Raw genomic sequence first — 21,719 nt, 5'->3', positions numbered from 1 at the left:
GTACAATGAACCACAACCACATCCATCTACTCTCAGACAGGACCACGATCAGAAAGCACTACCACCAGGATGCCCAAGAAGGATGCAGACCTCAAAACAATAGAAGGGACTTTCCCTAAGTAGGCACCTTTGCAGCAATAGCAAAAGCTGTCCCTTTAGGTGAACTTATGACGTAGACAGACTTACTATATCATTATCATACATACATACCCGTCCACGGGTTTTTCTGTAGGTACATTTCCACTGTGGCTGGGACCCTTTATTATCTAATCCCTTAATAAACCTGCCTTTTTAATATTCATAATTTGTTATGTAATTACATCTTGCCTTATAAAATTCCATCTTGCTTTCTCTGAAGTTCCTCTTGGAACTTAGCCTGCTTCAAGAGAGGTATCAATCTGCAATAAATGCCTATACTTTGATTAGAGGTGGTCTGACTCTGAATTCTTTGAGAAAGTTCCACCACAACACATCATGAAACCAAAACAGTTTCTTGAATCATGTTAGAAGCCAGATTGCAGTGAGATTGGAAGAGCTGAGTGAGTAGAGGCGCTAAATGTAGATGGCTTTTTTTTTTTTTTTAGTTTAGCTAAGGAGAGACACAGAATATTAATTGGTGGAGATAGTGGGATGGAAGGTTTTTTTAAGAATAGGGGAGATATGGGTATGTTACAGGCAACAGGAAAGGAAATGGATATGGAGAGACTATAGATTTGAGAGAGGTTCATAGTGGGGACAACCTGCTGGGAAAGAAGAGAGGGGATGAAATTAAGGGTGCATGTTGAGGCTGTGGCAAAAAAGGCCACCTCTTCATTAGACTGGAATGAGATAATGTAAGAAGGCTGTGAGATGAGAAAAGATGAAGGGGAAGCTGTTGGTGAATGTCCTCAGTGTAAGTAAAGCTCCTTAGTTGTGAGGGTGGGGGAGCAGAAATGTGGAGGGCTTGAGAAGTTTTGGAAGTCATTTTTGGAAATGGGGTAATCAATTAAATAGTTTAATAAATTAATATTATATAATATATAAAAGAAATAACATAATAAATAATAAAAATAGTAGATAAATTTGCAGTAGACCCAGTCAGCAGTTTCTTCACTTCCTCCAACACCAATTAGCAGCATATGAATAGGACTGGAGGCAGATGGTGGAAATAATTCAAAGCTGGAGTTTAGCAAAGTATTCTTGGCAATAGGACGAGGGAATAAGGTATAATAGAGAACCATTTGGAACTCGACTGGTTCACCAAGGGATTGAAAAGGAGGAATCAAGTGCAGACAGAGGAGAGATAATATAAAAGCAGAAGTGAAGGGATTGGACTTAATTATGAAAATAAAGAATAAAATTAAGGGTAGTAATGAACAGGGAGAGATCAAATGATACAAGATGACTAGATAAAGGAATTTCAAGGTTTTGAACATGGAAGTATAACACTTGTGGAAGATGACAAGATAAAAGCTATGACCAACCCTCTATGTAGCTGGGAGTAGAGGGAATTGAGATGGCAAACTGGAAAGTTACATTATTCTGGGGCGCATCAATATGCATTTGTCATGATCCCCATGCCAAAACCACCTTCTGTTTTTACTACTAGGACTCATGCTGTTTTCCAGAGCTAAGGTCCAGCAAGCAAGCTGTACCCTGAGTTTAGTGTAACAATTCTTTGCGCTCACCCTCTGAAGGAACTGTGCCTCAGTAAAATCCCAGAATTGTTTTACACCGGCACTGGATGGTCCCTGAGCTTGTTCAAGCACCCGCAAGACCTATGTTCCGGTCATGAAGTCCTGCTATGAATCAAACTTGTCTCATTGTTGCTACTACCCCTTATTGTCAGGGCTACAGCTCACTGCGTAACCATTGTTCTATGTATTCTATGTATTGATATTTGCCCACACTAAAGTGGGTCTCCTTCTAGAGGAGGCCCTGGCTCATGGGTCTAATTTTCCTCCTCCCAACAAAAGAAAGCAATTTTTGCTTATGACCAGTTGACCCTATTTCTAAAATTCATTTTTATTTATCAGAGTTAAGAGTGGTCATGATAATCTGTGAGCTCTCTGTAATTTTTTTTTTGAGTTGCCAGCAGTTACATAACTTCTGTGACTCTTTGGCCATTTATTTTCACAGTTGACACATTAAAATCCCCTAATGGGCAGGATTTTGAATGGAAAGGAAGACTGAACTAGGCATTGAACTCATTGGGAAAGGAGGGAAAATGTCCTGGAGGTGTCAGTAGATAAAGGTTACCAGTTTTTGGATTGGGTGATAAATATGGGTAGCGTGAAACTCAAAAGAAGTTTCTGAACTTCTGAAAGAAGTCTCCCTCACTAGAAGGAGAGTCTAAAAGTAGCAATGAATAGCAAGGACTAACTCCTGCTTGGACCAGAATTCAGGGTATGTGAAAGTGCAACTAGTGGTAAAAACAACTGCCAAGGATGCAATGGTGTTACCCGGAGGTAACCATGTCTCAGTGTCAGCAGACGGAAGGAATAAGTAGTTTAAAATTAAAGGAAGTTGGCTAATTATGGAGTAGGAATTCCAGAAGGTACACTGCCAGGGGGTAGCAGCTTTGGAGTGGATATTGGGGGAGGAGTATGGTTGGGGTACACAGGAATGAGGCAGCAGCCATCAAGGGTTGGGGAGGCAAGTCAGTAATGTGGATTCAGCATTACTAGGCCTGGTAGAATAAAAAGGAATGGGAGTACTGGAGACTAAGTCTAGGCAGAGAAATAGTGACTTGGAAGAGATCCTCAGATAAAGGGATGTGATTTGTGGATTCTGCTGAGCCTCCTGGCAGGTGGTATTGCTGTATACTTCAGCGGCCTCCAGAAGCTTCTCCCGACAGGCATGATCAAGAAGTGGTATGTTCTAGGGTGTCCAGGAGCAACAAGGAACCTCTCAAGAATATTGAGTAGGGAAGTAACAAGGTCAGGCCTAGGTTTTAGAAAAATCATTTTGGTAGCTATATGGAAGATTAGAATGGATGGGGCTGTGTTAAAAGTCCAAAAAGTAGTTCACAGTGCAAGTATAATAACCTTTAACCATCAGCTTCCATATTACTTTTTCACAAACAAAAACACACATAGATTTGTGTATGTGTGTATAGCTATGTATAAAACACTGCCCTCTAGTGGGGTAATTCAGTAATACTACTATGGTTTAATACAGTATAACACTTATTTACTGAATTATTCATTATACTACATTTATGCTATAGATTAAAATTCCATAAAATATTCAAATAAATTTTGATAGAATGGCCTATCACACAACATGACTTATAAAGGACCCACTGTGTATATTTTTCATTGTATATTCTGTCTCCTTGGCTAATTTTTCTGTTAAGAATCATGTGGTAAATTAGTGAAAAGCAGAATACTCCTTTAAGTTAACATTACAAACTCTAAGTGTTAAGGCAGGCCTGCACAAACTGCAGCTCTAGGGCACAACCAAAGGATTTAGGATGGCCTGAAAAAATGTAGAGGATGTTTCCTCTACATTTTTTGCAGGCTCCAGGCTGTGCAGGCCTGTCATAAGGGCTAATAGTTTTCAATGATGAGACTTTTCAAATGATAAGCCAATAGGAAAATACACAAACTTTCTAAATTCAAATTATAGTCACCTTCATATAACATTCATTGTTAACAAAGATTAAACAGGAAAGTTTGTCTTAATGATTCGAAGAATAGTCTATAAATTACACAGTGGCTACTTGGAGTGCTTCAGTCACTTCTGAACACATTTAAGGAACATGCTAATTGTGGCATAATTATTAACTCATTAAAATACATTACAAAAAATAAAATTGAATGTACAGTTCTGTACTTTTACATTCTCAAATTATAGTACCTTCTCTAGGGAAATCCTTAAAAAGTAAAAAACAAAAAAACCCACCAATGCTCTTGGCTAACTGAATTGTTAGATTTTTCTAAAGTGCTACAGATGACTTTCTTCTCTTTTACAAGGAAATTATAATTTAATAGAGACACAATAAAAGCTGCGTATTTAGTTTAGCTTCCTATTTTTATTTCTTCCTATTACACAAATAAAACGGCACCAGTTTGCAAGGAACTACGTATAATGAAAATGAGCAGCCTAACCAATCTTTTTTTTTTTTTTTTGGAGCCTGGGTCTCCCATCTTGCCCAGGCTGCAAGGGCAGTGGATACTCACAGGCCCAATCTCAGTAGTGATCAGTATGGAAGCTTTTACTGGCTCCATTTTTCCTACATGTACTAAGCAGATCTCCTTAGCCCAAATGAACTCAAATCCTAGGGGCCTGCCATATTAGTCAAGACTCCAAACTCTGCTTTAGCCCTACTGCAGCCCAGCAATCCTGAATTCAATGGATCCATTACTTTCAGCCTTCCCTCTGTAGCAGGGATCACGGATGTACCATCACAACAAGCCCAAACTTTTAAAGACAAGATAATAAGGATTTTGTCTGTGATAATCAGGTTACCTTGTGGGGGGAAAAACAGCTCTCTCCTCTGAGTCTTCTTTAAAGGGTCATTCTGAATTTACCCGATAAAGCAGTTAATGATGGCCACACTTTCAAATAAATCAACAGAAAACTAATTTAAACAAAACTCACAACTGAGGATATATAAATGTATTTATAGCTTCAATTTGAGAGTAGAATGTAAAATTATATATTTTGTTGAGAACTTTTATTAAAAAAAAATCAGAGATAACATGTAACAAATGTTTATTATAACAAAGGCAATTCTTAATTTAAAAGATGACTTTCAATTATAAAATACCAGTAGCTTGGAACTTCCGTTATACTACTATTCACTATAGAGTGAAATTCAACAAAAAGACAATTCATTTTGGATAATCCAAAAGATTTCAGTTTTAGATATAGCAAATGTAATTCTATTTTACCTCTAGGCAGTCCCAAAGAAGATAAAAGGATTATAGTGGGGATTCAAAATCTTTCAGATACATACATGAAATCATACTGTTAGGTTAGAAAAAAGTATGATTAGTTAAGTCAGAATTTAAACTACATTTATGAACAGCCTTGTAGCTCAACTGTTTTACATTTGGAACTAATGCACTAATACTAAGGAGAAGATCTAAGAATACTGAAATCTTAACTGATGACATATTCAATAGACAACTCTTTCCCACATATGTGTTTATTAAAAATTGACATCATAAACAAAACCTGTACAAAAAATATCCTGCCTTTCTTGGAAACACATAACAGTATTCATGAAAGAAGTTATCGTCTGGGACCCCCTCTTCCTCTGCCACGACCACGTCCTCGTCCTCTACCCCGACCTCGGCCTCTTCCTGCAACTGAGCAGATAAGAGAATAACAAAGTTAAATTTTCTTACGCTCTAAAGTAACCTGAAGTAACTAAATCAATCTAATCAGTTAAACTAGGGGAAAAAAAAACTTTTATAATCTATTTCCACTACAACAGAAGGGAGTTTTGGAAGCAGCATCTCACTATACTTTTTTCCTTCTTAGTCCTTGCATTTGTGGCTCAAGGCTGCAGAAAATAAACAACATACTGAATTTTGTTCTTCCTTCCTTAAATTGCTAATAGCATATGCTTATTCTATGCAGGGTCCCAAAAAGGACTAGGAAATACAGCAAAATACCATTAATATATTGTTAAGGACTATAGTGTTTGCATACTTCAATGATATGCACCACGCATAAGGAGACAAGACCAGAATATACCTATAGAAAATTATTTCCGGTTCATGTCCTTCACATACACAATGGATTTTTTTTTTAATTCAATGGGTATTGTCTTTCAGGTACACAGCAATATGGAAATCTGCAGGCTACTAATATAGGGACCTATATTAAACAGGATGGATACACTAGTGTTCCGAGTTGAAATTAATAGTTATGGTAAAATGGCACGTCTAAAATCCCAATTCAGGACAGTTATTCCTTTTTTTTTTTTTGGAGACAGTCAGGGTTAAGTGACTTGCCCAGGGTTTTACACAGCCAGTAGTGTCAGAGGCCAGATATGAAATCAGGTCCTCCTGACTTCAGGGCCAATACTCTATCCCACTGTGTCACCTAGCTGTCCCCCAAGAAAGTTATTCTTAAAGATCTTTTTTTTAGTCATTTAACTTCAAAGACTTCCACAACTGTGCAGTAACAGACACATAATTAAGTCTGGCCACTAAAAAAATATATATATATCTTTGAGAAAACAAACTGACTTTCACAACTGTCCTAAAGAAACATAGGGCATTACTACATTTTAAAGACAAAGAAACTAAAGGTGAAAGCTTATTTGCCCAAAGTCATAAAAGTAACAATCAAAAAAGAGCAAATACCTCCCCTCCTAAAATTCACAGCCCAACTTCAACCTTTCCCTATACAATACCCTACAATTCCTTGCTTTTCTCCAAATATAAAATCTACTCATTCTGCCCCTAGTGTCTTCAGATATCTATGGAACTTGTAATTAAGTCTTTTTAAACACTTAGCTAGTTTATTGTGTCACATTTTCACTGCTTAGCAAGGAAATCCAATTAAGTGATAGTTAGCATTTGAAAGTAGATTTAGAGTAGTCCATCTTTGTACTGTCATAATAATAGCTTTGCCACAGCAGTTTTAGATAAACAACTTTAACTATAATTTTTCTATTAAAAATTAAAGGGAAAATTCATTGAGAAAATTTTTAAAAATATACACTACATCTAGTCACAGCTAAAAAGCGTGTGTCTGTAAATTATTTTTAAATGCCTATCATGACACATATACAATTACTAGAGGGTAGTTATATGAAACGAGGACAGAAAAACAGGGTGGGTCATTGTTCTGGAGAGCCTGGAATGCAATAAAATTTCATCGATTATATTTTTAAAGGTCTACCGAGGCTTAAAAATAAAAATATAGGCACAGAAGAAAAGTATAAGCTGAAATCTGCACAACAGATTACCTATATTCTCTATCCACATATTTTCTCAGGCAGGCAGATGACAATAATGATTTGTAAAATTATATTTTGGTGTACAAGCTATAATTGTTGTACAATTAAGTGTCAATTTGGACATTTATACATACCAAGGAAAGGAATTTTAAATAGATAATACCTGTTGGTTTTCAGAAATTTATAGAGGTTTGAAAGTATGTTAAAACCATAACTTTAAATGCAATAATAAGTTTTGTAATTCTAAAACAAGACTCCTCTTAACTTTTCACTAACTTACCAGCTTCCCTTTTCTTAGATTTCACCTTTGGTTCAACATCCACAAGTAAAGTATCCAGAGGTAAGCTGTCTGGAAGGATGAAGTACCGAATATTATTTCCTCGTATACTCAGTGTTTCCAATTGTACAGGCTCTCTGTTCTTCAGGGTCATTTTCACAGCTTTAAGATGTGTATTCATACTGACATCCACACCTCAGGGAAGAAAAATAAAAATTATCAAGTATGGCAAAAAACACAGAAAAAAGTAAAAGATAAAAAAATCATAACCTATATAATGCCTCTTTAAAGAACTCTACTAGAAAAAGCACAGGGATTGGAAACCTTGATTTCAGTACTGGTCCTGACATTATGTAAAACTGAGTATGTCACTTAAGCTCTTATTCTTAATTACGTGATCTAAAAAATGGGGGCAATAATACTTGTATAATGCATAGCTGATGCAAGGAAAATGTTTCATAAACAGCCAAGTGTTATGTAAGTGTAAACAATTATCATTATACACACTGACACACTATAAGCTACTCTAAAAAACCAAAACACTACATAGGGTGGGGTGGAGTCAAATAGAGTAGAGAAGCACTCATCTGAGCTCTCTCAACATTCTCCACCAAACTTTAAATAACACCTCAAATTGCATTCTGCAACGGCAGAGCCAATAAAAAGTCAGGGTGAGACATTCTTACGGCACAAGACAACAAGGGAGATTGGAAAAAGAGATGGCCTAGAGTGGATGAAACACCAGCAGTGGGACTAAGTGGTGACAGAAGCAACAACAGCAGCTTCAGGAGTTACCAAGCAAGAGATGGTATAGGATTTGGCAACTGGACAGAAAAAGATTATAGAGTACCCTAGTACTGGACACAGGATTAGATGCTGTTTGTCAACTCCATTGCCTCCCACTTCTGGGTCACATTTCAAGGGCAGAGAAGAGCACTTTTTGTCAAGAGGGAAAATAACAACAATAAGGCAATATTCCACAATTTGTGGGATGGGGCCGAAGCAGTGCTTGGGGGAAATTTTACATCCCTAAATGCTTACACCAATAAAAGAGAGAAAGAGAAGATCTATGAACTGGGCACATAACCAAAAAGAAAAAATGAAAAATCCCCAATTAAACACTAAATTGGAAATCCTGAAAATCAAAAGGGACAATAAAAGTTTATGGATAAGGAAAAAGTTTATGACCAAACGAGATGGAGGAGATTACATGAACGAAAAGAGATTAATTTTGATTAACATGAAATTAAAAAGCTTTTGTATAAACAAACTAATTCAACCAAAATTAGAAGGAAAATGATACTGGGGAAAAAAATTTTAAATCTTATTTAATATTTTATTTTTCCTCATTACATGTAAAAACAATTTTAACATTCTTTTATTTCACATTTTGAGTTCCAAATTCTCTCCCTCCCTCTCCTCCCCACAGTTACACATGTATAGTCATGCAAAACACATTTCCATGCAAGTCATTCTATGAAAAAAAAAAACCGAACCCCCCAAGAAAAATAAAGAAAGTAAACAGAAAGTATCTTTGATCTGTGTTCAGACTCTACCAGTTCTTTCTCTGGAGATGGACATCACCTTTCATTATTGGGAAAAAATATTTACAACAAGTTTCTCTGACAAAGGTCTCATTTCTTAAATATATAAGGAACTGAGCCAAATTTACAAAAAAAAAAAATAAGAGCCATTCCTCAGTTGATAAATGGTTACAGGATACGAACAGGCAGTTTTCAGAAGAAGAAATAAAGTTTATCAATACTCACATGAAAATAATGCTCTAAATTACCACTGATTAGAGAAATACAAATTAAAACAACTCTAAGATACCAGGAAACAGCCATTAGATCAGCTAATATGACAGAAAATGACACTAATGCATCATTGGCAGTTGTAAGCTAGTCCAACCATTCTAGAGAATTGTTTGGAATTATACCAAAAGGGCCATAAGACTAGGCATATCCTTTGACTCATCAGCACCACTACTAAGGCTGTAACCCAAAAAGATTAAAAAAAAAAGAGAGAGAAAAGGACATATCTGTACAAAAATATTTATAGTAGTTCTTTTTGTGGAATTGGAAATTGAGGGGATGCCCATTAACTGGGAAACGGAGGAACAAGTTGTGGCATAAGATCGTGATGGAATACTATTGTGCTATAAGAAATGAGGATTATTTCAGAAAAACCTAGAAACACTTTTGTCAACTCATGCAAAGAAAAGTGAGCAGAACCAGAACAAGGTACACAGTAACAGCAATATTGTAATAATGATCAACTGTGAAAGACTCAGCTACTCTGATCAAGACAATGATCCAAGACAATTCCAAAAAACCCATGATGAAAAATGCTATCCACCTCCAGAAAGAAAACTGATGAATTCTGAATACAGATTGAAGAATACTGTTTTAAACTTTATTATGTTATTTTGTGCTTTCTTTGCAACATGGCTAATATGGAAATGTAGTGCATATATAGACATATATGTACTATATACACACATATATACACACTATGAACTATATATGTACTCTGTGTGTGTGTACACATAGTCACATGTATAATCTATATAAAATTGCTTGCCTTCTCCAAGAGGAGGGAAGGGAAGGAGAGAGGAAGAGAATTTGGAACTCAAAAGTACATGTACAAAATGACTGTTAAGATTTTTTACATATAATTGGGATATATTTAATGAATACATTTATCCATTATTACTAATGTATTAAATAAAATAAGTTTTAAACAACATATGACATTGGAACCGTGTTTAGAACACTGGGGCTGGAACACAACCAGCTTCTAGAAAGAAGTACCCTATCAAGAGGCGTTATTGTGATTTTAAAGATGAAACCCTTTTTAGAAGGGTGCTATATGGCCCTTGCTTCACAACATAACAATTTCTTCTATGCCAAACAATGCTGTCAGGAAATCATAGATGTGTTGTACAATTGAAAAGGGCTGGTCCTGAAAAACTTGCAAGACCAGGGTTCAAAACCTGACCCTGTTACTGGCCTTGCAACTTCTCTGGAGTTCATATTTAAACAAAGAGGTTCCACTAGATGTTCTCTAAGGATCTTTTTAGGTCTATTATTATTTGTTCAATCATTTTTCAGTCATGTCTGACTCTTTTGTGATCCCATTTGAGGTTTTCTTGGCAAAGATACTGGAGTGGTTTGTCATTTCCTTCTCCAGCTCATTTTACAGACAAGGAAACTGACACAATCAGGGTTCAGTGACTTGTCCAGGGTCACTCAGCTAGTAAGTACCTGAAGCCACATTTGCAGTCTGGAAGATGAGTCTTCCAGACTCCAGGCCCAGCAATACACCACCTAGCAGCCCTTTTTTAATATAGTACAATGTAGCCCAAGTCTTATAATCTACAGTTTTCCTAGTCAACATAACATCTTTTTTTTTACATGTACATTTACAAATTAAAATAGAATGCTTTATTTTTCTCTAATGACTCTGTTATCAGAGGACCTGAGTTCAAATCTGTGGTGGAATACATCTATAGGTGTTGTTTCCTCCCATTAGAATGGGAGCTTCTTGGAAGCTGACTTTCTCACTGTTCTATTTATATTCCGTGAACTAAGCAGCACCAAATTTGGCACACAGTGAGCATTTAATAAATGCTTTTAATTTTTTTTAATCCTGTCTTTGACACTTATTACTTGTGTGACTTCAATGAAGTCATTTATTTTCCATGAGACTATATTTTTCATCTACAAAACAAATGAATTGGACTAAATGGTTCCTTCCACTTTTAGATTTTTGATCCTACTATTCACTTAACTGAAATGAGTTACTATTAGGTAAAAAAAGGAATGTCCCTTTTAGTAAGTGGAGTGGGTAACTTATTTAAAAACATTTACAAAGAACATCTGGCCAAGTACTTGAGAAAAGTTCTTCACCTGCTCAAATCTCCATACCTGTGATTGTTCCATGTACTTGTGTTCCATTCTTCAATTCGATGGTTACAGTTTCATGACTCAACTTCATCAAAAATCTGCAATTAAACATGTAGAACCATTAATTTTCATTTTTATCAATTGTATGAATCTATGGATCAATAAGTCAGATAGGCAGCTCATTATCTTTAATAAAAATTTAGGAAGCTCTGCATTGTTCAAGGGCTTGGTGAATGAGTAAAAAAAAATTTACTAATCACTTATCTGCCAAGCACTGTGCTAAGTGCCAGGAATACCACAGAAAGCTAAGGCCATCCAGGCTCTCAAGGAGCTCACATTTTAATAGGGGGAGACAACAAAGAGAGGAAATCTCAAATGCAAATAAAATGAAAAGGCCAATGGTGCTTGGGGGCAATGAAGAGTAGATGGTAATGGGCCTTCCCCTCAATGTGATCTCCATGGATTAAACCATACCTATTTCTGATATTAAACTCTTTGGAAATGATAAAGACTGGTGGTTAAGAATGTTCTGTTTGCACAATGTCATCCACAAAAATGTAGCATTTGGGGCTCCCTGTAACAGGAAATCCCATGCTGATTCCACACTGGATCCTCTCCATGACCATAACACATTTTGGTGAGCATACATCTCCCATTTTTATACCTCACTTAATATTAGTAATTTAAGCATCCAACACGTTTACTTCTGTCATATCTTGTGTAATTCTTAAACACTAGGAGATAAGATTGTTGGAGAAGAGTGGCTAAGGAAATGTCAGGCTTTACTGGCTCACATGCTTTTCTAGAGTCATTAAACAGTAAGTGAAATGAGATCTTGTAATTTTTTGCACCTTTTGATCAATTATGTGATGGTAAAGATGTGATCTATTGTGGAACAATGTTTATGAAATCCTCCTACAAGGATGCCTTCAATGCACATGCATTATTATAACAAATGTTTCTATAGATATGTATTTTACATAAAAGTTTGGCCTCACCATCCACAGAAGGAAAAAAGTGGACATAGAACGTCTACTGTCCTATGCCTATTGATATGATATGCAATTGGTTAGAAAAACTACAGTGCTTGTTCATGTATATTTTGGACACATACTACAAATGGCTAATAAATTAGTCCCAGAAACAGGAAGTAGAAAGGATGCATTTCTTTTGAGAAATTGAAAAATTCTTTCAATAATGGCACACTTCTCACTGAAACAAAGGCTCACCTTTTTAAAATTTATATTCTTAAATTAACAAAAATCTATTTGCTCTCCTTTCCACCTCCAACCCAACTGAAAAAGACAGAGAAAGAGACCCTTTTAACAAATATGCGGAACGAAGTGAAACAAATTCCAATAATGGTCATGTCCAAAAATATATGTCTCATGTTGTACTCTAAGTTTATCATCTCTCTTCAGGAGGGGAACATGTTGATCTTTGACAACTTGGTAAGTCCTCTGTAATAGTGGCTGGTTATCACACAATTAATTCACTTAAATACACATTTATTAGGTGTCTACTATGTCCCAGGCACTGTGCTAAGTGCTGCTGATCGAAAACAGCTCACAATCTAATAGGGGAGACAACATGCAAATAAATATATTCAAACAAACTATAAATGGAATAAACAGGAAATCATTAAAAGAGGGAAAACAGCAGAAGGGGTTAAGTAAGGCTTCCTAGAGAAGATGGGATTTTAGTTGGGACTTAAAGGAAGCCAGGGAGGTCAGTAGCAAAGAGCAGAATTCCATGCATGAGGGACAGTCAGAGAAAATGCTTGGAGCCAACAGATGAGTATCTTGTTCCTGGAACAGTCAGGAGGGCAAGTAACACTAGATCAAAGCATACATGTTGGGGAATAAGGTTTAAGAAGACTGGAAAGGTAGAAAGGCTATGTTATAAAGGGCTTTGAATACCAAATAGAGCACTTGTTGTTTGCCTGCTCCTAGAGGCAACAGTAAGTCATTGGAGTTTTTGGGGGTGGGGGTTGACATGATCTTATGTTTAGAGAAATCACTTTAATGGCTGAATGGGAAGACACTTGAGGTGGGCAGATCCACCATCAGGCTACACCAGAGGAGCGAAGGGGACACATTAGAGATGTGCAAAGGTGAAATCGGCAGGCCTTGGCAACAGCTTGGATGGGGAGAGGGAAAGAGAGTTAAGTGGTTCAAAGTTGTTTATCTTTACAATGTTATAAACTACACTGTACATTGGTACTGATACTGTATAATTGTTTTGTTTTATTCACTTTACTCTGTATCAGTTTTTACAAGTCATCCCAGGCTTCTCTGAAACTGAGTTGTGAACTGATCCAACCACCCTGGAGAACAATTTGAAACTATGCCTAAAGGGCTATCAAACTGTGAATACCCTTAGCAATACCACTACTAGAGACTTAAAAAAAAAAAAAGAGAAGGACCTATATGTACAAAACTATAGATAGCAGCTCTTTTTGTGGTGGCAAAGAAGTGCAAATTGAGGTGATGCCCATGAATTGGGGAATTGTAGAACAAGTTGCGGTATATAATTGTGATGGAACAATATTGTGCTATAAGAAATGACAAATAGGATGATTTCAGAAAAACTTGGGAAGGCATATATGAATTAATGTGAAATGAGAAGAACCAAGACAACACTGTACACAGCAACAGCAATATTGTACAGTGAAAAATTGTAAATGACTTAGCTATTCTCAGCAACACAATGGTCCAAGACAATTCTGGAGTACTTATGATGAAAAATGCTCTTTACCTCCAGAGAAAGAACTGATGAAGTCTGAATGCAAATCAAAGCATACCTTAAAAAAATATTTTTCTTGGGTTTTTTTTTGGTCTGTGTTTTCTTTTGAAACATGGCTAATATGGAATATGTTTTACATGACTGCACATGTGTAATCTATATCAAATTGTTTGTCTTCTAAAGGAGGGGGAGAAAGGAAGAAGGGAGAGAATTTGAACCTCAAAAATTTAAAAACAATGTTAAAAATTGTTTTTACATGTAATTGGGGGAAAATATATCAAAAAACATATACTTTGATGGGCACACTTTCATTTTCTAGTTCCTTGCCAGCACAAAAAGCTGTTATAGTTAATCTTATACATATGGATCCTTTCCCTCTTTCTCTGATCTGTCTTTGGGGGTTAAGACCTAGTCTTAATCAGTGAATTGGCTGAGATCTGTTAAAGACCTTGGCTTAAAAAGGTCAAAGTCTCCAATTGCATCCAGGGCTCTCTCCACTTCTGATCATCTATCTCTTGCTACTGGACTCAGATGGCTCCAGAGGAGAAAGTGAGGCTGGTGACTTTGCACAGTCCTCCCTCACTTAAATCCGATTCACTTGTATATCTTGGCATCACCTCCATGACCTCATGGTCCTCTAGAACAACGGACAAACAAAATCCAATCTTTTGTGAGAAGCCTTTCTTGATTCCCATCAATGCTAGTGTCTTCACTTTGCTGATTAGTTCCAATTTAATCCTGTCTATATCTTCTTTATACATAGTTGTTTTAATGTTGTTACCCCAATTAAATTTTGAACTCCTGTGTGAGTGTTCCCGTGAGCACTACACCCGCTCTCTTGAGGAGCGTAATAAAATGCCTTCCTCTGCCCCCCCAAAAAATAATAAATAAAATAAAAAAAAATTTGAACTCCTTGAGAACAGGGACTGGCTTTTTCTTTTCTCTGAATCTCCAGCACTCAGCACATTGCCTGGTACATAGTAGGCATTTAATAAATGCTTATTTACTTACTGAGTCACTTCTTTGCTACAAGAGACATCTTATAAAGTAGGAGTAATTTGTAAATATTTATAACGTAAAACAGACAAATAAAACTTAAAGTTTAAAACAACAACAATAAGAAAAACTATAGAATCAAGAAAAGATGGCCTAATCAGGTAAGATGGACAGCTGAGTGTTAATTCCACTGGTATTCTTGTAATGGCAAAAGTCCAATTAACAAGCATTTATGTGACAGGTACTAGGTTAGAAACTGGGGCTAAAAAGAGAGACAAAAAAATCAGTCCCTGTTCTTAAGGAGCTCACAGTTTAATGGGGAAACAACATTAAAACAACTACGTACAGACAAGATATAGACAAGATAAATTAGAGATGATTTTTAGCATTAAGGGGGACCAAGAAAAGCTTCTTACAAAAGGTAGAATTTTAGCTAGGATCTGAAGGAAGCCAGGAGTCAGAGATGGGGAGGAAGAGAATTCCAGGCATGGAATTAGTGAAAAACATACAGTCAACAAGTAAGAGTATTGTAGGAAGAATGGCAATTAGGCCAGTGTCACTAGACTGCAGAAGACATCATTGGTTAAGACTGGAAAGGCACGAAGGAGCCAGATTATGAAAAGTTTTAAAAACCAAACAGGATTTTATATTTGATCTTGGTGGCAGTAATCTAAAGAACATAAAGTCCATGTTGAGTGGACCACCCGCTTGAATTTGTATAAAGATAGGAGACAGGTATAGATGATTTATAGTTGACATTACTGCAGGAACATGATTAAGAACACTGCAAAAGAGCCAAGATATAATAATGTAGCACTTAGAAGCCTGCAAAGCTATTTACATCTCACTTGAGCCTCACAAAACCCTGTGAGATTGGTGGTACAGGGATTATTATTTTCCTCATTTTATAGATGACGAGACTGAGGCTAAGACAAATCAAGTGGCTTGCCCACGGTGACACAAATAAGTGTCAGAGGCCGGATCCTAACACAAGTCTTCTTGATTCCAAATATCTCTTCTACTCATTATGCCACAATGTCTCTCGTGGAGTTACTCCGGCAGTAGATGCGCGTTCTCAACAATCTCAAGCTGCTCCCTGCCACCAAGGCAAATCTTAGCACCAATATTCTCCAGTAATGCAATCTGTCTGTGAATCATAAAACACCACATTCTCAGAAGAATCAAAATGGTGACTGACTCATAAGGAAATGAAAATAAACACGTTAGGTTTAAATGGGCTTTAGTTTGAAATAACCAAAACGCAAGAAGCATAAAACATGTAAACCCAGAAATGATGAGAGGAAGAATGATGCAGTGGATAAGATCAGACTTGGAGTAAGGAAGACCTGAGCTCAAACCTCATACTTATTAGCTATGAACCTGGCCAAGTCAGTTAACCACTCAAAGCCTCCGTCTTCCTCTTAAAAATAAGGGGATTAGAAGCTGAGATTTCAATGACCTCTTAAGATTCCCTGAATTTCTAAATCTATGATCCATGTATAACCAAAAAGGAGGTAGGCTGGTCATATAGTGAGAGCAAGGGATAATTAGTATTGAGGAAAACATTAAGAGACACAGGAGAAGGCTTCCAATGCACAACATGGCTCTTCTATTCAGGATTTATGGAAGAAGAGGAACAACAATCACACAGAAAATAAGAAGGTAGGTTCACATCTGTTGGGTAACAGGGAATTTTATTGTGTTGTTCAGTTGCGTCCAAATCTTCATGACCCCATTTTGGGATTTCCTTGGCAAAGATACTGGAGTGCTTTGCCATTTCCTTCTCCAGCTCATTTTACAGGAGAAACTGAGGCAAATGAAGGTTAAGTGACTTGCCCAGGATCACACAGCTAGTAAGTGTCTGAGACCATATTTGAACTCAGGATGATGGGTCTTCGCGATTCTAAGCCCAGTGCTATATCTACTGCACCACCTAGCTGCCCAGTACAGGGCATAATCCACATCAACGAAACCAGATATCCACTAAAATATACATATTAACTATAAAATCTGTTTGGATATATCTAGATACGAAATAATATGAAATTACCGACAACTGAAGAGATTAGTAGTATAAATATGTGGAAAAACACACCACCTCATTTATCTGAAGGTCATTGATCTGGCAACCTCAACCAACTAAAACAAAAGCAAAGATCAAGAAATAAAATATCTCTAAACTAATACTCATCTTACAAAATCCCTGTTCTTTACTCTTAAGCCTATTTATTCTTATTTCAAACTGGTTCTGAAGGAACCTGAGTTCAAAAGAGGTTTTTGCCAGTTATGTGACTTTGGGCTAATCATTTAACCCCTTCTTCAGGGGGTAAAAGACCAAATTTCCTTTCCAGTTCTACATCTATGATCCTGTGATTTACAAGCTTGGTTATCTGGTTTCAAAGACGACAGCAGATCAGAAGCAATATAAATGTATTAAGGGGAAAGAAAAAGGCTATAGGCAGACTCACTGAAAACAGCAAGACATTACAAGGTTATAAACAGAGTTTCGTAACAGTTATAAAAAAGACACAAGAAACTAAAAAACAGTAGCTTTGAACCTGTGAGTCTGCAGGGTAAATGCACACTAATACACCTCACCATCTCTTGGTTTCCTATCATCATAAAATCAAATAGATTAATGTCACATTTACCTGGCATTTGGGGGGAGTAACTAATCACAGAAAAGTTAAATCATGTACAGAAAACTAAGAAGGTAAAAAAGTTATGTGATATATTTTTAGAAAAATTTCCAAGCGGAAGAAAAACATGTTTAAAATTATTACTTTAAAATTTCTTTTACAGCTAGGTCTTGATTACTGCATTGTATCTAGAAGATTCACCTTTACATAGGGAGGATGGCTTAGTCTGTTTTTCCCCCTACCTATCCATGCAGATCAAGACAGTACAAATGGAAAATTAAGTTAGGTCCAAGGAGAGAAGGTCAGATTGTCTTTGTAAAGCTCCTTTAATAACCCCAAGTTTATAAGGAAAGCAAAGGCTCATTTTTCTTAATACCAGAATTCTACTAGTGTTGCTATGTACTCAGCACTTCTGATTGTACAGGCTTCTTTGTTTATCAGTGTCATTTTCACAGCCTTAGCAGTCACATGGGATAGAAATTTATGAAGAATTTAAAATGGGTGTCACAGAGGGCATCATGAGTATATTGATGTATTATGAGTATAAGCAGGTTACAACATAAAGCCAATGAGGGACTCCTAAGAACAGGTGTAAAAGATGTCTTCGAAGAATTATGATAGGAAGAGAAGATGGGCTGGTCACACAGTAAGTGGCAGCATGACAGAAAGACAGCCCAGAGCAGGGTTGGAGAATCTTTGCGCTTCAAAGCCACGTGTGGCTTTCTAGGTCCTTTGGTGAGGCCTTTTGACTGAATCCAAGTCATATAGAACAAATCCTTTTATTAAGGGGATTAATTTTTTCTGTGAAGTTTGGATTCCATCAAAGGGCTGCACTTGAGGATCTAGAGGGCCACAAGTGGCCTCAAGGCCGAAGACCTCGTGTCCCCTCCCCCACCATGCGTTCCACTGCCACCTTTTTTTAAGTCAGGAGAAATTTAGTAAGGTCTCTAGTATAATGGTTAAACTGTCAAATTTATGGAAGGACACTGACAAAAGGTACACAAGTGTCAACGGGAATGGATGGTTGTAATCTGCAGAGAGGGAGGTAACATCTAACTCAATGAAATGTAAGATCCATTTGAATATTCCCCATGACACTAAATTTCACATATCTTTTTCTATTTTATTTACTTATTGTCTGATAAAAAAAAAGTATAGATTTAGACCTGTGAAGAACATTAGAGGAAATCTAGTCCAACTTCTCTGTTTTGCAGATGTGTTGAATGATGCTCAGAGAGCTTAACTGATTTGGCCAAAGGCATGTAGATAGCAGGATTGGTACCTAAATTCTTTAAATCCAAATAGAGTGCCATGGCCTCTCTTACTGCAGGGGCTGTTTCATTTCTGTCTGGATCCAAACTGGTTCCTACAAGCAATAAGCTCCTTGAGGGCAGGGCCTGCTTGGGTTTGTTTGTTTTGCCTTGTAACCCCAGTGTCTAGCACATAATAGGCACTTAATAAATGATTGTTTATTGGTAAAGTTTGGGCATAAGCAGAAAGAGTAATGTTAAGTATACTCATCTTGCTAAAGAGGTCTACTGAATTTACATTTGGTTATCTGAGTCTGGGGAGTTATTAAACAAAAATTATATTCCAAAACTTCTTCAAATTCTGATACTTAGTCCCCATTTCTCTAGACAGAGAACTTATAAACACCACTTCCAGGGTTGGCAAACAGAAAAATTTTTGGATTTGGGATTTTTTTTTGAAATAGATTTTATTCAGTTACTCTCTTGAATGAAGTTCCCCTACTGCACAATTTCCTGAATTGAACCCTGTCGTCTTCCTTTTAAAAGATATTTTAGACAAAAGTATCCTCTATGTTTCCCAGGGGCAAGTAGGGTTGGGTTTCCAAAGTTTAAAGAAAATTCCTTTAGACTACCCTCGACCCAAATACTCTAAATTTGAGTGATTCGGAGTTAACTGCTTTAGTCTAAATCAAATCTTTATTTTAAGGAAACGTAGCAGTTATTTTAAATGCAACTGAGAGGCAACTACTGTGCTCTAATGTAAGAAGACAAGGAGAAACTGGCTAAATATAAAATCTGTCATATCACTTTATAGTTGCCAACAGTGTACAGTTGGGTTTGGAAACCTGGACCATACAGATTAAGACTTGGGGTCGGTGTAATACACCCTAACTCTCCCTTTTTGCTTGGAATAGTATGGCTGGCTCATATTAATAAGCTGGTTTCAATGACTCCTCCACACTTTAACTAGAACCACCTCAGATAAAGTTTAATCTCTAATTTATCCGACTCTCTAAGGAGTAGTTGACTGTGGGAAAAGTTGAATTGGGTTGGAGCAATGAGGAAATCTAATTGTATAATCGGTTTCCAAATAATCAAGGGTTGACCACACGGCACTGTCATTTAGTAAAATTACGTAAATGTCCGCGTTTAAGCAGCTGAAAATTTTAGTCGTCAGAACCCCACTCAGTTTTCAGGTACTCTTAGAATCAGGTTCTAGCCGACAGAAAAATAGAAAAGCCAAGCAACAAAGTATCCATCCCCGTCCCTTTCTCATACGCTTCTCCCCGTTGCGGCCTCACATGGATTCCCAGGGCTCTGCTCCTGGGGTCCAAACGGAAGGAGTAATAATGGCTCCAGCATCAGAGGGGCTGGACGCAAATCCCTTCTCTGAGCACGTCACTTGGAACCGGTAGGCAAGGGGAGCGGGTCCCGTAGCTTTGGAGTCCTTTCGAGATCTAATCCTACGATTCCATCACATGAAACCGGTCAAAAGATTTTAGAAATGGGTTAAGACCCTGACCACAGGATCCTAGAAGCGAAGGGAGGGGGACCCGGGTCCCAGGCCCCGCGCGGCAGCGTTCCGCGAGAGCCCACAAGAAAACGGCCAGGCCCACGAGTCCCCTAGGGACAACGACCACACGCCGCAGAGCGCGGGAAGGGAAAGTCCACCCCGCCTGAGGGCGCTCGTTTTCAGGGGCACGAGCCGCTGCACGAGGCACCGGGCGGGCAGGAACGCGGGCCGACGGGTGAAGAAGGGCCGCCGTTGTCCCGGCCTATCTCGCGCGCGCACGAGACTTTGGCGCCTATTCTGACCCTGGCCTCAGGGCGCCTGGGGACAGACCTTCAAACCAAACCCTGCCGCGGTGGGCGGCGCTCTCGCCGTCTCCTCACCTCACGAGCTTCATCCTTCACGGCGCCCGGGGACACACTTCTTTGTCGTACGGGTCTAAGAATCGTGACCCCGTCGCAGCTAACACGGACTGAGGGAATGAATGGCCGGAAGCACTTCTACCAAGAGAACCGGAAATAGAAAACCCGACTGGAGGAAAACTCGAGACTGCTCTGAGGCGGGTAGAGTGGCTACTTTCCAAGCACACGATGTTGCTGCAGCTCCCCCTGGAGGGCGGCGGTGCGAATGTTGCCCGCTAGAGCTCCTCCCGCGGCATGTTAATTTTACGTCTGGAAGAAGGGAATGTCTCCTCTTTAGTAAAAACATCAGGTTATTGTCCATAACCCTATCTTGCACAGGATGCTCAAAGCCAAAGTTTGGATAAGTTGAGCAAAAATAAGTGCTTTCTGTAATTAATTTTAAAGAAGGAATACCATTTATTGGAATTTCTGAATTGTGCCTAATATGTGTGTCCCCGTATTTATATGTATTTACACGAAGAAGGGCAGCTAGGTAGTATAGTGGATAGAGTCCTGGGCCTGGCGTCAGGAAGAATCATCTTATTGAGTTCAAATCTGGCCTCAGAAACTTACTTAGCTGTGTGACCCTGGGGAAGTCACTTAACCCTGTTTGCCTCAGTTTCCTCATCCGTAAAATGAGCTGGAAAAGGAAATGGCAAAGCACTCCAGAATCTTTACCAAAGAAACCCCAAATGGGGTCACAAAGAGTTGGACACATCTGAAAATGATTAAACATACATGAAAATCTTTTTTCAAAAAAACATCTTAATAAAAATTAATTGAAATAAACTTAGGTAAAAGCAGTTTCCAAAAAGCAGTTCAGGAAGACTGAAGACAACACCCACATTATTCATTGTGAATGTCAAGAGGTCAAGGCCAACGAACCAGACTAAGCAGCCTACGAAGAGATTGTATGACATTGATTGGGCCAGGTTCAAAACAGTGATACTGCCTGATGGAGAGAAGTCATGGTTTGATTTGCCCTAGACAGGAATGCTTTGGATGTTGCCAACAAAATTGGAATCATACAGTTAAGTCCAAGGAGCTGTTCCACATACTAAAATTTCCAGCATTAGAGAGAGAGAGAGAGAG

At 37.8% G+C, this 21,719-nt stretch overlaps 1 protein-coding gene across 1 annotated transcript; it reads right to left on the bottom strand.

Annotated features, from left to right (window-relative positions):
• Positions 1-4,681: 4,681 nt before the first annotated feature.
• SNRPD1 (small nuclear ribonucleoprotein D1 polypeptide) lies at positions 4,682-20,742 on the bottom strand. The gene is made up of 4 exons (XM_036750048.1): positions 20,610-20,742; positions 11,108-11,184; positions 7,182-7,373; positions 4,682-5,297 (listed from the first exon to the last, which is right to left on the bottom strand). Exons 1-4 carry the CDS (start codon positions 20,621-20,623, stop codon positions 5,221-5,223), a joined length of 360 nt encoding a protein of 119 aa, XP_036605943.1. The 5' UTR covers positions 20,624-20,742; the 3' UTR covers positions 4,682-5,220.
• Positions 20,743-21,719: the final 977 nt, after the last annotated feature.

Source organism: Trichosurus vulpecula, chromosome 1, assembly GCF_011100635.1.
Source record: "Trichosurus vulpecula isolate mTriVul1 chromosome 1, mTriVul1.pri, whole genome shotgun sequence".
Taxonomy (NCBI): domain Eukaryota; kingdom Metazoa; phylum Chordata; class Mammalia; order Diprotodontia; family Phalangeridae; genus Trichosurus; species Trichosurus vulpecula.
Note: the sequence above shows the minus strand (reverse complement) of the source record. Positions and strands in the feature narration are given on the sequence as shown.

Coding starts and splice junctions, on each gene's coding strand:
- SNRPD1 (XM_036750048.1), bottom strand. Junction 7,374..11,107: donor AGTACATGGAACAATCACAG/GTATGGAGATTT, acceptor TTCTTCCCTGAG/GTGTGGATGTCAGTATGAAT. Junction 5,298..7,181: donor ATCTAAGAAAAGGGAAGCTG/GTAAGTTAGTGA, acceptor TTATCTGCTCAG/TTGCAGGAAGAGGCCGAGGT.